Genomic DNA, 17144 nt, shown 5'->3' on the forward strand with positions numbered 1-17144 from the left:
AAGTGAAAACTGTAAAGAAATATTGGACTTAATGTTCTAATTGCACTTTTGTTGAAATAATGAAAATAATGTAACATCTTAAAATGATGTTACATTACTCTGTAGAATAAGGTACAAAAATGCTAATTTATTGCTAGACTGCAGCGTCCAATTTGCATTCCAAATCAGACTGCAGAACTCCCCAAATGAGTAGGTGCCCTCACAGTGTATTTAACCTATGCTTTTCCTGAATAAATTCATAACAGTATGTGTGTTTGTATGTGCTTCCTCACATACATCCCCATATGTGGTGTTTCACCATTTTAAGAAGGTCCAGTTTTTTTAATAGGGCTTTGAAGTGTACAGCTAATTTTGGATATTAGCAATCAGAAAAAGAATTGATGCAAATACTGTTTTAAATGTCCAAACTGCCCCTAAATTCTGGTTTACTGTGACACTGACAGATAATGTGTAGGGTGCATATATTTTTCAGCAATTAAGGTTGTGTATTAAATTGTGCTTGTATGTGTGTATAAACACACAGTTGCGTACAAAATGGTACTGTTATAAAGATGTTTTCTAGAATATTATAAGGGTAATAGTGTATATTTGCTGTTAGATCCAGATGGTACAGATATATGAGAAGGAGGGAAATGAAGAGTCATATTATTCTTAAATGTGCTGATACAGGAGGAGGGGGAGAGCGGGTGGGGGGGTGTTGGGGAGAGAGAGTGAGAGAGAAAGACAGACAAGTAATACAGCATAAAGAACCCACAGGCATCTGGGCTTTCCCACTTCAGTAGCAAATAGGGGGAATTATGGGTTGGTGGTCTGCTTCCCGTTAGGAGGACACCCCTCCATCTGTTTTCAGTACAGCCTGTTTCCAATTTAAAACACAGATTTCTATACAAACCTCAATTTCTTTTCTCCATTTTATATGCAAAGCGAGGCTTATGAATCGGTGTCATCGCCATAAAGGCTCAGACCAAATTTCCCCCCAAAATTCACAGGCTGTTCATTTGAATACCTGCTTACAGTGGTACACAATGGGCAGCTTTGAGAAGAAAAATTGATAATCTTCACGGAAGAGTAATTTGAATGAAATTACACTTGACAGCCTGTCTCCAAGCAAACAAGGAGAGTGAGGGAGCCTTAGCTAAGCTCTGAGGACTTGCCTAAGCCTCTGCTGTTGGAGCTTCCCAGGGAAAAAAAAATCCACACTTTTTCCTACATCTGACTGAAGCTTTTGATTAATACTCTGTAGCTGTTTCTAGTGAAGAAAGGTAGCCATGGAAGAGAATATGGAAGAGGGACAAACACAGAAAGGTATTGTGATAAAATTGCTTTTTCTTTGCAAGGAGATAATTATTTTGCAGTTCCTTATTTGCTTTAGCAGCATGCTGTAAGGTTAGTGAATATCCTTATGTGGCAGATGGGGAAAGATGGGGGTTTTTTATACCATTTACTTAATTTGTCTCTCTGCAATAGCACCTAGCATTAATATAGTGACTGTCATTTGGTATCTAGTATTAAAAGAATCTAAATAGCAAATTTTGCATCTATACTAATAAAATTGCAAGCATTTAATGCAGCCTGCTTCCCAGACCAGTCTTTGTTAACCTTCATTTATTTCATGTTTTCACGCTTGTCTAGCTGGGTCAAGGGAGTCTAGTGTGAACTATGAGAGAGCTACTCACACAATATTTGGAGCCCGTTGCAGTTGGATATCTAACAATGTAACCAGTATTTACACCTTGAATGAGAGTCCAGACTGAACAAAGACATGGGCTATATTTTGTATATATTTAGGCAGTATTGAAATTTCCCTGTCTTTTTTCCACTTTTGTTTTGCGATGTGTTGAAGCAGCCTTGCTATAGTTCTAATATTTGCATTGTACAGATTTGCATTTTGCTGAAATTCATTTTGCACGTTGCAGCTGAAATTGCTTTAGCAAGATGTACACAGCATGTTCGGAGCATTTATGTTCCACTGTTTCCAGTCAAGTTGAAAATAACTGAACGTTATGGGATGTGTTAACACTTAAAGGTGCAATTTAAAATTACCAAAGACTGTTTATTAATTTGTGGTTGTCTGAGAAATACGGTGTTTTTAGTCTTTTCACTTATGTGTTATTCTGTACAAGCAACATGATAGTAGTTAAAGGAACCAAGGTTTATTCATTTTAGTTTACTGCAAGCACAAAGGGTGATCCTAGTGAATATTTGCCATGTTAAGTCATGTATACTTTTCATTTTGCATTTATTTTGAATTCACTTCCATTTTTGAGGAGGATTTAGGAACTCGTCGAACCATTTAATATAAATTGCCTGTAAAGGCATATTTTTCTGTGCTGATCCCATACTCTGTTTTTCCGCTCCCTGATCAATCTGCTTTCTACATGTAAATGTCATGCTTTCTCATTATAAGTGACCCATTTAGACAGAATGCAGCTTTGAATTGTTTATGGTCTTGACATGATCTAGATGCACAGTAGATAGTCATGAGAGGACTAAAGGACGATATATGTGCCCCCTCTGTATGTATACATATTTATGTTTATAGATCAATAGATTAGTGTCTGGTTGGTGATTTCAGCAGTTTCTTCAGCTGAATTTTATTATTTGCAAATGGCAGAAATAATGGGAAAGTACAAGACAGTTCAGGGGGTTTTTTGTTTTGGTTTGGTTTGGGGTTTTTTCCCCTGAAGGTAAAATCAATACTTTTATTGTATGGTTCAAATTATTTAGTGTGCTTTACATTTAGAAATTGCAGACATGCTTTTTTAAATTCTAAAATGCATTTTTTTCCTTTCAAAACCAAGTGAATTGGACTGTTTGACCACTGAATCAAAATACTTCGCTGTTACTGAATGATATTGCTTGGAGAAACACTGAAATTCAAAATCCCCAAATTCTTATTAGAGAGAAAAAAAATCAGAGAAAAAAGTGAATAATTTTGTATATTAAAAGAACATGTTGTTATTGATAAATTGTGTCCTCATTGTTCATATGATAAGCAGTTGGATGACCAATAGCCGCTCGAAATAGTGTGATTAATAGTGTGATTACAACAGCTAACACTACTCACCCCCCACCCCCCATTTACAATGCCATGTGTTCAGCCTTTTTTCCCTTTAGTGATACACAGCTGTCATCACAGACAGTGACAGGAGAATGTTATGAGCTCACAAATGATATGTATTTTTTCTTATTTGTGTGGAAGGGGTTGCTGCTTAGTTGCTGTGACCATACCTGCGAACCTGTCATGTCAACCTGTCGTGTTCCCACTTTGGATTATGGCAACTTTTAAAATATATTTAGGGTTTGAAGAAAATTTGCAATTCAGGGAGAAAATTAAAAAAATGTTTTCATTTTTGAATTTTTGGGGGTGCTTGAATGCAGATATTGAAATTATAAGGAAGTATAGGGATGACTATGAAAGCATGGATCTCTAAGCTTTGCACTTTGCACTTGAAAAATATTGACTGTTATTAGTATGACTTGATACTTCTCTTTCATAGTTCTCGGTTTTTTTGCTTTCATTTAGCATGATATATCTATTATGTGTTTAATTGATATCCATAGTATAGTTCCAGGTCATCTGGACTAGTTTCCTAACTGTAGTGTTCCAGCAATTTTAATTGTAACTCATATATTCTAATTTTTGTCCTCCTACCATCTTGAGTGGAACTGTTTCTTTCTTTCTTTCTCCTCTGCTTTCTACAAAATCAATGGGAGTATAAATTGTCACTGCTTATCAACTCCTGTGCTCTTCACAGCAGATGCTTTGAACCTCCCACTGAACAGCATTACGTCTTGCTAGCAGCCATGATGAAAGTGAATAGTTTCATATTGATGCATTTCATAAATGCAATAAAGATAGCTCTAATAAAAGGCTTGAAGATTTGGAAGTCCTGTTATTTTAGAGAATTTTATGCAATAGGATATTGATAACTGCAAACATAATTCTTACATAGCGGTTCCAAATAATGACCTTCTGCCTTACACAATCTCTGTACAGTCTAGTGTTTAACACTTAGAATTTGTTTGTGGCTCTATCTTGGAAAATTGTCAGCAGGGAAATACATTACATCTGTTTTCTGAAAATAATGAATTACTAGAAACTATACAGTTCAAAGGACATGTTCTAGCCCCCACCCCCCCACCCCCCGCCCCCCCTTTTCTTTCTATTGGCTTTGAAAAGTGTGGTTTCTTCTTGGCATCAGTATCCTTAATATGGTCAATTGAGATAATGCTGTTGTCCAGCAGTTTTCACAGGTAAAGCTGTAAAAATTGAAACCAAGAATAATTTGTATTAATTCATTTTCTGTTTTAAAGTATTAGAAGACTTGGTCATCCCCCTGTCCCGTGTCTGTCCCCCGCCATGTTCCCCTCCTCCCCCCCCCCTTTTTTTTCCTTCATAGCACATTTCCTAAGTTGCAAGCCAGTCCAGTTTGGGGAGGATGTTTCAATGGTTTTTGCTACACAGCTGTCTGTACCTGTCCAAGAACTGAAAGTGTGTAAAAAGTCTGGCTGAAATCTAAGCTATATGTGAACACTAAAATACATTCCAACAAAGTAAAAAGTCATAACATCTCAGAAATATTGACTTGTTCACAATTTCCATAATACTGACATTATGCTACATGCCTAGAACTGTAACATACTAAGAGCTTTGATTGCAAATTTGCTGTCTGGAAAACCCACGATAACTAAAGCCTGTAATTTATTTGACTGGTTTATTTTTCAAAAATGATCAGCTCCACTTAGAAGCATAAGTTTCACTGATGTCTTTAGGGATGCATGCTAATTTTGAAAACCTTATGCATAAATTTGCATGTGTCAGTGGTAGGTCTCAACTGCCAGTGTTTGAAAGACAATGACGTCAAACTGTTAGCTTTGCCATGTGGAAAAAGATATTGGTCCAGTTCCTGCAGAACAGGTTTTCCCTCTATGAAAGCATTAAGATTGCAATGATGTTCCCAACCCCATTTGTCTGAATAGAAAACTTTTCAGAGGGCAGACACTGTAATTTTTTGCATTGTGTGGGACTTGGTACATAGGATTATTCGCGTCAGATATCTGTTTCTCAAAAAAGAAACATTCTGTAGCACAGCAAGACATACTAAATTTAAGATAAATGTGCCTTTGTTATGGTTCATCCACAACTTCATTTTGTAGTTTGAATTCCTTTATAAAATAAACACTTGGGAATGGATGGAGCATCTGTGTTTGTACAACAGCAAACATGAGGAAGAGCTGATTTTACTTAAGCTCTCTTGGCTGTAGTATACCTAACAAACATACATAAGGTTACACTGGTAGGATAGCAAAACAAATCTATAATATTATTGTGACAAGAAATGGTTGAATACAAGAAAATAAATAATGAGTTAGTATTTGGTCTGCATTAGTGATTTAAGTGGATCTGCAGCCTTTTATCAAAGCTTTTTTGTTTGTTCCACAGCATGCCAGTAAAGGAGAGCTTTAAGCAGAGTTTTAGAAGAAAGTCGTAAGGAGTCTAGGATGCTATCAGTAACATGTACACACAGCCTCTGCTTCTTCAGCCATGAGAAGCTGAATTGCTTCCTCTTACTTCAGTGCTTTTTAGAAAATGGCAGACTCTGAGTTAGTAGGATACTACAGACTAGATGAAAGTGATGATTTTTATTTCATATTAAGAAATAAACCAACAGCCAAATAGTCAAAACACTGCTGGCATCCTCTGCAAGTTAGTCTTGTAAATCTTCTTATTTACCTCTAAAAGAGAACAGTTGTCCAGTTTCTCATTTGACTATTGTTAGAAAGTTGGTTAAAATAAAAGTGAGCAAATCTCAATATTTTGCATTTTGATCTTGTTGGGTGACTATACCTGTAAATAAACCCGAGGAGTTATTTTCTGTTCTTTAATGTAAATGCCACAGTAAGTGTAAGCCACACTTGTATCTTCAGTTAAATTTAACAGTGTTGTTAGTACTCTGTCTAGTCTTATAGGACCCCTGAAGTACAATCAGTTTTGTGAGTAATTTGGAAACAGTTTTAAAATTTGGCCTTATAAGTAGGAAGTAGCAGACACTTGGTGGCTGATTTTTTCATACAAAGCGTGGATTTGCAATGCTTGATTCTTAAAGAAAACATGGTGGGCAGAGGTCATCTCTGTTTCCTTTGGGACTATAATCTTAGTGCCCAAGCTTGTGTTCAGATCGGATTTTTACAAGTTCCTTTAGAGTAGAACGGTCTTAACTTTCATCACCTTTCTTGTTGCCTGTTCTTAAAAGTGTGTGTGCATAGTGAGAGTGTCAGATAAAATACTCGCTCACTTGACAATCACAAAGTCATGAACAGAGTAAATAATTTTCCTTCTTAATCAATGTTAAATATGGAAGTAAATTTTAGCATCTGGTAAAGTATCTCACTATATTTCCTGCTTAATACTCCTTAGTAGTTAATCAATAAGGTTTGTTAAAGAAAAATGCAATAACATTCAATATGAATTTAAAGTTAATTGTTCTAATATTGTAAGAGTTATTCTCCTTTATGTAGTAACTACAGACTACCTTACTTAATATTCTTACATTAGGAGCAGTGAGTTCCAGAGCTTTAATTTGAATATATGTTATTATCCAATACATTAGGCTTTTATTCACAGATAATGATGTAAACAAATTTAGTCTTGCTTGCTTAGTTAATCTTTAACATTGAAATGTCTCTGTTAATAGTAGAAAACTTTGTATTTCTTACAGGCTTAACATCATACTAGTCATAGGCCTGAAAATCCAGCATTAATAGGACCTAATTATACTCATGTAGATATTCTTCCAGGGCAAAAAGTATTCCAACTGCCCTAAGGCAGATGGAATCCTCAATTCAATGTGTGAGAATTTAAGTCTTCATGGTAATTTTGACACTTGTATGTCAATTTCATAAATAAGCTATTTTAGAAATAAGGTATTTCATAAATAAGAGATGTAAATGTTTAGAAAAAAGTGTTAAATATTATACTAATTCTTGAAAAATACTGTATCAAAATAGCAATATAAATTCATAAAAAGCTTTTTCTACAGTCTGTGAAAGTAAAGGCTCACTGTGGGGGAAAAGGGGTATTTTGGCTTTCTAATTACTCTGAAAAAGTAAGTGTTTAGTAATGACAAAACAATACTACAGATATGGAAAAAATAAATTTGATTCAGCTTAGTGCTTCAGCTCCTTATAGAGAAAGATTGAGGGACTGATATATCTAATATCTAAAAATTATTAATTTTATATTGTGACTATGCATTCATTTCTGATAAGCACCTTAAACAATTTTAGCAATGCGATTTTTAACCTGTTTGAATTGCCTGCCACTGCACTAAAATTCAAGATGGAAGAATGGATGGAATGCTGCTGGCCTCACATAATGACAATGTTTGCTTTCTTGATACAGTAGTTTTGAACTGTTAATTCTCCCTATATAAACAGGTGAGAATATGCTCTTTCCTCCTAATAGTTTTATATGGAGGATTAAATAGAAAATAAATAAAAAAATACACATTTTTGGGCTGTTCTGCTTCAGATTGTAGACACTGTGTATGATTTTATAAAAACCATAAAGCACATAAGCACCTGATGGCCATTGAAAATCAAAATGTAAAAAAGGCAAAGGTGAATATTGATCTTATATCAAACATTTTGTCAGTTAATAGTCCACTTGACAATTCTATTTCAGAAGAATTTTCAGCCAATTCATGCAACCAAAATGCATAATTCCTGCTGATATCTTATCAGATGACTGATTTCTGAGACAGACCAGCAAGTCCCACAGTGATGTGTTGTCACAAATCTTTTGCTTGGGGGGGGCAGGGAATTAGAGAGGCTTCACTTCCAGCATGTAAGGAATGAGAAGTAAATCTTGTCACTTCCTCAGCTGCAGAGAGACCAAACTCAGAGCATCAAAATTGTGAGGGTCAAAGATAAACACCAAATAGGGATTAACTATCAGAACTGTGAATTTTTGTACATGTACGCTCTAGGGCCTTACGAAGGAAGGCCACTGACACAAAAAATAGCTTAAGTATTGTGATGGTTTAACCCCAGCCAGCAACTAAGCACAACGCAGCTGGTCACTGACTTCCCCCCCACCCCACCCAGTGGGATAGGGGAGAAAATTGGGGAAAGAAGTAAAACTCATGGGTTGAGATAAGAACAGTTCAATAGAAAAAAAGCAGCTAATAAAGATAACATTAATAAAATGACAACAGTAATAAAAGGATTGGAATATACAAGTGATATGCAATGCATTTGCTCACCACCTGCCAATTGATGCCCAGTTAGTCCCTGAGCGGTGATCCCCCCTGCCTCCACTCCCCCCAGTTTATATACTGGATGTGATGTCACATGGTATGGAATACCCCTTTGGCCACTTTGGGTCAGCTGCCCTGGCTGTGTCCTGTGCCAACTTCTTGTGCCCCTCCAGCTTTCTTGCTGCCTGGGCATCAGAAGCTGAAAAACCCTTGACTTGGTCTAAAGACTACTCATCAACAACTGAAAACATCAGTGTTATCAACATTCTTTGCATACTGAACTCAAAACACAGCACTGTACCAGCTACTAGGAAGACAATTAACTCTATCCCAGCTGAAACCAGGACAAGTATTCTGTTAGCTTGTCCATGCCAACTCTCATACTACAATACACTAGTCTCAAGAAGGCTGAATTTTTCCCCTCTAATATTTTAATCTCCTTCTTACTAGTCATCATGCAGGTCTTCAGTAGTCCTCCCAAAATTTACACTGCAGCCATCTGGGACAGCATTGTTCCAAATAATAGTTGCTAAAATATCACCAACTACTACTAAGTGCAAGGATTACTCTACATTTGTAATACCCCTGATATTTGCACTTGGACAGTATCTGAAAATTTTTTATTTGGCTCACATAGTGAAAGTTTCATTTATTTTTTTTTCTAGTAGTGATAACAATACAACTGTACAGCAAATAAATATCACAATAAATTTAGTATCCATTTTCACAAAAATCTGTCTTTTTAATGTGACGGGAGCAGTGCATTTGCTGCGGTTCTGCTATAAAACTAGACCTCAGTAAAAGGTGCATTTGCTGCACTTCTGCTATATGAGCTTTGCAGGAAGGTGCTACTGCCAAAGTGTAAATAAAACTCAAGTAAAATATAGTATTTGCAGTTCCAGTAAGCATTCCTCACTTGTCAGTATCTTCCCATTTGTACCCCAAGATTGTGTTTTGGTTTTCTTCCTCTTCCTAAAAAAAAAAAAAAAAAAAAAAGTAGCTCTTTGTGGCTGCTGTCCTGCTTTTCAATTTTCTGTGGAAGCACTTTCTTTTAGCATCTGGAAGGCATGGAAATGAAATTCTACAGCATTTTTTAATTTCTTCTGGGAACATGTAATATAAGATGACAAGTGCTGCATGTTTATTAATTAAGTTATAGCTGGTCACATCCTACTTCTCAATCTGCCACAGGATGATTTTATATAGGTAAAATTGGACATTAAAGAATTTGAAGGAAGAGTATAGTAGCATAGTGAAGTGATTAAGCAGAGATTGCTTTGCAGTAAGGCACAATGGGGAAAAAAGTAGAGATGATTGTGCTGATAAAGGTTGAAGAGAGGCAATATGATGAAAAGAAGAAAGCAATAAGCAATATAACTTGAAACACCTTTGGAGGGGGTCAGAAGCTTGAAATTGATATGGAAATAGAGGAAGACAATATTGGAGTTGAAAGAATGAAGGATACTGACATTTGGTCTTTCAGACAAGACCTATAGAGGGCCTTGATGGAAATTTTAGGAGTTTCTTTAGAAATAAAATGTGTGTTTTAAGGTAGAGTGTTTTTAAATGGCTTCTAAATCTTTACATTTTAGTCTTTCAAGAAAAAAAAAAAATTTCTTATGGTGTTGATATAATGATATAAAGTTCAGTAATTTAATCTTAAAAAAACCCCAACCAAAACACAAGTTATCTGAACAGAGTAGTACTAGATTGATGTTTGCAGATTGATGTTGGCAAATAAAGCATTTGCAAAGTTTTACATAAAAAGTTATTAGAACATAAATTCAGATTACCTTTTAAAAATAGTGAACATGTAACTTAAACACATTTTTTCCCCCCAAGTAAATGAGCATCCATGCTATGTTCATGGCTACTATGGTAATATTGTAATTTTACTATGGTAATATTGTAACTGTGGGCAGTTTCTAACTGTTTCTGACTATTCTGAAGTTATGCATAGGTGATGGAAAGAGGGAGAGCAAGTTTGATTTTTATCTTAGAGCAATGAGAGATAGGAAATATTCTATTAGTTGCAAGAGGAAAGTATATCACTTCATGTTCAGGGAAAAAGTTATCACAGTTGACCTGTTGGCCTAGTTTCTTGGGTGAAGGAAGCTATTACTGTGTACCCTTGCCTAGCAAGGTGGTGTAGCCAGTGTGGGAGGCTCCACAGTGTAGTGTCACCCTCTACTACTGGTGAATCAGCTTAGCTTTCTTTACGTAATTCATCAAAACCTGCCACCCCCCGATTTCCCGTGAAATCTTCTCTTACTCTATTAAGCTGTATGCAATAGTGGCATAGTTTTGAATCGATTTAAAAGCATTGAGGAAACAACCATGGGAAGAGATTGGGGTGTCTCTTTGCAGCTCTCAAGTGAGGACAAATTTGGCCGTAGCTAAGAACACAGGCTTGCATATATTTTATACAAGAGTAGATCCTGAGCTTCTGGTGTCATGGTTTTGATTGGTATCTCAGGGGGTAGATGAGGAAACCTATCCAAGTCAGGTAGTCATCCCTATGCTTGGATGTCACAGAGTTCTGTTCCTCACCTCTCCAGAAGAAAGCCCATACATACATCCTCTCATGTTCTACTTTCATCTGCCAAATTGTTTGCTCCCCATCTCTTTTACCCTTCTATTGCACATCTCACTTCAAACAGCCCTTGACCTTCAAAAGATCTTCTGCTGTGATATATTGCAAGTTACCAGCAGTACCTTTAATGCTTTGGGAGTTTCTAATGCTTACAGGCTAGAATCTGCAGGCAGAAGTAGATGCTGTGGTAGGTTTCTCTAGTATGACAAGGAGAATCTGGACTGTGGTGGGCAAGACATTGTGCAGGCTGCTGAAGGTGAATCTTCCAAGTCTGCACTAGAGGTGGAAGACTATGGAAAAGTTAGCACTGTTGCTAGTTCTATTGTTCCTGTTCTATCAGTAAAAAAGTCCTAGGTCTTATGACTGTTATTTAACATTTCACGTTAGTAAACATTTGCAGTTTTAGATAGTTTTCTTTCTGATATCTTTTGGAAAAAAAAAAAAAAAAATGCCCAGACTCTAGATATTGTGGTAGCATACAAAGCCCCAGAGAAACTTGCAGACAGTCTCTTTGTTAGCTTACAGAAGTACACTGCAGAGATTAGTAAGCCTCCCATATTTCAGGGTTTATTTGGTCATCTCCTTGGTCTTTTGGGAAAAGTCAAGTCATACATTTTGACCCATAAAGCCCAAATGGCCTGAGAATATGATGTGGGAATTTATGGAACACCTTGAATTTCATGGCATTCTAGGCATGCTGCCAAAACCATCTGTGCATAGCCTACTGGTAGAGCCCTCTCTGAATAATTTTTATATGTTGTTGTGGTTTGCGATAAGCATTTGGTAATGCTACCAGGAACTGCAAATTCTGAGGTGTTCCTATTGGATAAGGAGAATTAAATACACAGTTCAAGTCATATAAAACAGAGCATCTACCCTTCCTTACAAAGTACAGGATAATTAATATTTACTTACTAGAGAGGTAAAAAGACATTTGTTCCAGAGGGAGGCATACTCTTGATCTTATTTGAGGAAGTGTTTGAGGGTTATCTAACTAACTTGACAATCATTCAATGGAGGATTGCCTTCCCTGTTAGTGAATGGCAATAGACAAGCTAAAGTTAATCTTTCCAGTAAATTAATCCTTTCCTTTTACCAGTTGAATACCATATTGCGTCCTCATGTCATATGTACAAAGTGGTTTATAGTCAGCAACTTCTTGCTCTTTACTGGCCTGCTTGTTCTGTGACCTCTGTGGTGAAGATTATATCTCCAGCTACATTTTTCTGCATAATTTATTTACCATGTTCATGGCACAACTTGGAGGCTGGATCTGGTCTCCGAGATGCTTACTTTTGATATTCTCCCTTTTCAATGGAGGAGACGGGTAACAACTGAGCGGAAGGTGCTGCTGTCAGTCAGAGCAAATGCTTCTGTGCTCTACCTGAGTATAATGTTAAACAAGACAGGCAGCTGCACATTAGAAGAAAGGGGATACAGTAGCTGCTACTGGGTGCAGTAAGCCCAAATTCAATCTGTCCGGCTGTTGGATTAGTCCATTGTGAAAAACCTTAATTGAGCACATGTCCATGAACAGATTTTTATTTTTGCTGATAATGATAATGGTAAAATCAATAACGTTTTGAATTCTGCATATGGTGCAAAAGAACCTATAAACTTTTAAGGGATGGTGTTTTTCATAGAGATTATATACCAATAAAGAGCATCCACTTGAACTTACGGGGGTAGTAGGTTGCTAAGTCATTGTAAATAGTAGCTCAATATGCATAACTGAGGATGAAAGTAAATGTCTGAAATTGCCTTGAGAAAGGGACCATTGATTACTGGCCACTGTGTTGTTCATAAAGGTATTCAATTATATTATTGAATGTTGTATTATTGATTTTTAAACCGAGTAGCTTTCATGTGAAATGCTTCCCACTTAACGTGTTTTGCCTTTGTTCATGACCTGTTGATAAACCACTCCTATATAGAAAAGGAACTTACATTTCTAGCTGAATGACACAAATACAGTTATTTTCTTTCTCATGAAATAATCTGAGTATTAGATGCATTAAATGCTTTTCCTATTTGTTGTGATGCTTCAATATAGCAGTACAATTGTCTTCAGAGACTTTCTCAGCCTTCTAATTTCTTACTGAGAGTTGACCATTACTTCTGATCAACAACAACTTTTAACATTATAAATAAGCATAACCATGCTTTCCACCCTGCCTTTCTTCTTAGTAATAGGCTGCAGTTCCTTATAAACACCTGCAGATTCTCTTTGTGGTTCTCATGCTATTCAAAAGCACCTTAGTGCTATGTTACCTAACTAGATGGCTGTATGGAAACAAAAGAGTATTTTGTTTTCCAAGTGTTCGTAATTAGCTTGAGATCTACTCCTCTAAGCCATAAAACTTTTCTTCTATTTAGTCTTGACTATTTTTGCTGCATAATACTTCCCTTTTGTTGGAAAATTCATAGTCCTACTAGAGTATTAAGGACCACTTTCATTCACACTACCCACCAATGTTGTATAAATGAGTAGGGTTTGCTTGTGAATGCATATTTTGCCCTTGATTTCAGAGTAATAGAATGCTTCTAAAATTACAGACATAAGTAACTTCAAAATCTGGAAAATCAATGACCAAGGCTTTGATCCTGCAAAGACTTATATGTACATATTTGATATCATGCACTGTGAGTAATCCCATTGGGTTTATACCAATTATTCACGTAAACAAAAAGGAAGCACATGCACAGTCTTTAAGATTAAGACCTGACAATATCATGGAGTAATTTGCATGTAACTGTCAGGTTTTTGGCAGGAAATCTGTGAGAGGGTATGATGATGCAATTTAATAGGGTCTGAGAGGAGACTGGAAGGGAAGTTGAATTGAGTTTATCAGCTGGGGTTTTTTTTGTTTGTTTTGCACGGTATTAAAGTAGATTATACTTTGAGGTCTCCTGTGGCTGTCTGCAGATTCCAAGAAAGAACTCTATTCTTGGCTGTTTTAATTTCCAAGGGGTTTTGTCTGTGTTTTTCCTTTGAATTACTAGAATTTGGATTCACTCAGACCAGGATGGACCTTCTAGTGGTATTGAAATATTTTGCTAGTGTGTCTTGTTCACATGCTTAAGCCAAGCTGATCATCAAATTTACTGTGCAGAAGGAATTCTCCCCAAGGCAGGGTACTAGTAACCTTCTTTTCACCTTTTCTCTGCAACATGTTCATGGTCTGCTTTCTAAGATTATCTGGGAGTTTAATTTCATTAAATTCCTGCTGCTAGTGCAAGGACTAACACCGGTATTATCCTTCTCACTGTCCTCTTGTAACGAACTATAGATGAGACTTTTGGTCTTCTAATGCAGGTCTGAAGCAGCGTATTGGGTAGATATTTGACAAACCCTTCTGAATTGAGGGTCTATTACAAGGCTTTCTGTTACTACGAGGCTTTGAGCTCTGACAACGTCTAGTGTGAACACAGAAAATGGGCATTTGTTTCTGACATTTTTGCCATATAAGCTGTGCTGTTAAAAATCTTAAAGGGGAAAAAATATACTATTGTGAGCTGTGTGTAGAGTTTGCAGGAGTATCTTCCAGTTTTATAAAACTATTCTGTCATACGGATAAAATTAATCAAAAAGATGCTTATCACTATGACTATCCTAAGAGTTTAGTAAAACATGTATACTACAACCACACCCATGGCATGTGGCACAAAAAACAGACAAAAAAGGTAAATTTATTTCAGCTGTTCAACAACATATGGAGGCTACCATTTCTCAAAGATGTTGTCTTTCAAAATTATTCTAGATTTATGAACATTGTTCACTAGTGAAAACACCGGAGTAATTACAACCCAGTGGTGAGTAGGTCTTTTAGGTCAGCTGTGTTTATGCTAATGTTTCAGACAAGATACTTTTTTTCTCCCTTCCCCATCTGGTACAGTCATCAAATATTTAAGACACAGGGGAACCTGTTATGGACATTGGGGTCTTTTATCAGCTTTATGGATGTGTTTGCATATGGGGACTTTTGCTCTTAATATTTTCTTCCTTTTGAGCTGTTTACACATACCCATACCATCTGTATTGCTTGTGCTTCCAGCAAATATCCTTCCATTATTACCTGCCATATCCCCTTCTAGAAGGTGAAAACATGTACTTTATTGCATATTTATTGACAGCCTTAACTTCTAAAATCCAGTTCAGGCACCTCTGCATTTCTTGAATGTGATTGAAATATGCAGATTTCAAGACTTTAAAGTACCTGTAGCTAGCTGTGGGTGTGTTTTGTGAATATTATACACAGCCAAAGAGCTGAAATATACTTTTCTTTCCTGATAGAAAAGTACAGTTATGTCCACACCTGGGGGAGTTACCTTCTAATGCATGGTTGTTCCTACTTGTCTGTCTTGATTTATTTCTCATATTGTTTTATGGTTTTTATTATTATCTTTTAATGTTGACTCAACTACATTTGATGTCGCTTCTGCAGTTGCTAAATCTTGTGATATCCTCTGGGATCTCATTTTTCTCCTTTGGTTGTTCTTGCCCACATAATTCCTGATCTTTTTTTGAATGCGTACAAACTCTGTACCTCAAGCTGGAAAGATGGACTGTTACTACTAGAGGTCTGAAAGTACTGCCACTCAAGAATCACTGATCTGTGATCATTCCTCTAATCTAATATCCTGACAAAGCGATAGACTTCAATGTTGCTACAGAATGTGGCTGTTTTATTTCTAAAGGGATAATTTTACTAGGCTTTTTGTAGTCCTTCAGGGACAATGAATTACACAATGGCCCAGATGTAACAAGCAATATAAGAGTAGCAGTCATTAAACTAAATTATTGCAGCCATCCTTACTGTCCTTAATCTGTTACGTTTTTTTTCCATAACAACCTCCATGTGATAAACTGTATAATTTAAAAGCTTCCCTACAGAAATGTGATGAGGAATAATTTGACTAGGGGTAGTAGTGGGTAATAATGCTGCAGAATTTTTTCAGGTAGGCATGGTCATAAATTCTGTAATAAATTAAGCTAGTAAGTACTAAAATATAGAATACTTGCATGGAATGAATTTAATGAAACAAATTTGCTCTTTGTAAGTGGGAAAGCATGTTAGGAACCTCCACAGCGATTTGTTCACCTTTGTTGGAATATGAAAAAAACTTTCTATATTTTTCTGTTTAATGATGTTATATAAAAAGAGGGCAATTATTTTCATTTGCTTTATGCAATTGCTTTGACTGTTTTTATTCTTTGTCCATTATGACTCATTTTATGAAATTGTTTGTTTTTCCTTTGTTAAGAAAAATTAAGGAAACACTAACCTCTTTTCTAAGTGTCTTTATGATTTTTGGGATAGAATAGCAGTTGCTCTGTCAGTGTCACAGTGTTTTATTTTAATCTCTGAATTAATTGTCTTGGTTGCTAGGCAATTCTACTTCATAGTTTTAATGGAAATGACTAATTCAGGGTGCTCTCATTTCAGAATATGCAATCATTTGCTTTAAAACTGAAACTAGATTTCTCTATGACATAATGCTTGACAAATGCTTGTGGCAGTGTACAATTTCATTACTATCGTCAGCTAATAAAATATCCACATTTCTGTAATCCAGTCCTGTATTTCTTGTACATTCCAACAAAGCCATTGTAAATCTAAGGTATTCAATAGAGGCAGAACTGGGCTTTTATGTATATGTAGAGGCTAAATATCTGCTATAATGTCTGACATTTTAGAAATTTTTAAAGACAGCTAATGGAGCTGGTTATGTAGTATGTATTTGGAGGTGGTATCAGTTAAGTGTTTTTACATCCTCAGTGGTGTAATAAGTGCTAAGTATCTCAGTTACTCAGCTTGCAGAGGTATTCAGCAGGTCTTGCTTAGCAGTGCAGGGAAGTTAAAAAATAGGTATGAATATTCAAAGGAGTAATAACCATATTATTAAAGAAATCCTCTTAACAGTCTGTAGTTCTGGAGCTGTTTTTCATCCTGGAGACATAAAATGGCTCAGGACAGTTTCTTTAAACTTTAAATTATTGTTTTCTGCTATTTCAATACTACTCTTATTTAAGGACAAATGTAAAGGAAAAAGAACTTCAAATGAAACTTCATAGGTTCCTCAGTATCAGGGTAGTGCAGAAGTGTAGGCCTTGTTTATTTTGTTGCTATCAGTTATGCTTTTATTTCTTCTGAGCTATCAGCAAGTGAAATACTGTCTTTTGGCTTATCTCCACTCCACTCTTATGTTTCTATGCTGGTGAACCGCACAGCTTGGAAATGTACGAAATCCACCCTGCTTCTCCATAGAAGGAGAAAAACATCCTGGGC

The 17144-nt window shown here is 36.2% G+C and overlaps 1 protein-coding gene across 1 annotated transcript in view; it reads left to right on the forward strand.

The window, feature by feature from the left end:
• The first annotated feature begins 785 nt into the window (after positions 1 to 785).
• Positions 786 to 17144, forward strand: part of GPM6A (glycoprotein M6A) — a 127111-nt gene continuing 110752 nt past the window's right edge. The window contains exon 1 of the mRNA XM_049796053.1: positions 786 to 1305. Within this exon, the coding sequence (XP_049652010.1) occupies positions 1269 to 1305 (37 nt within the window). The 5' untranslated portion in view covers positions 786 to 1268. The remainder of the gene's footprint in view (positions 1306 to 17144) is intronic.

The sequence above is a fragment of the Accipiter gentilis genome, chromosome 3 (genome assembly GCF_929443795.1).
Source record: "Accipiter gentilis chromosome 3, bAccGen1.1, whole genome shotgun sequence".
Classification (NCBI taxonomy): Eukaryota; Metazoa; Chordata; class Aves; order Accipitriformes; family Accipitridae; genus Astur; species Astur gentilis.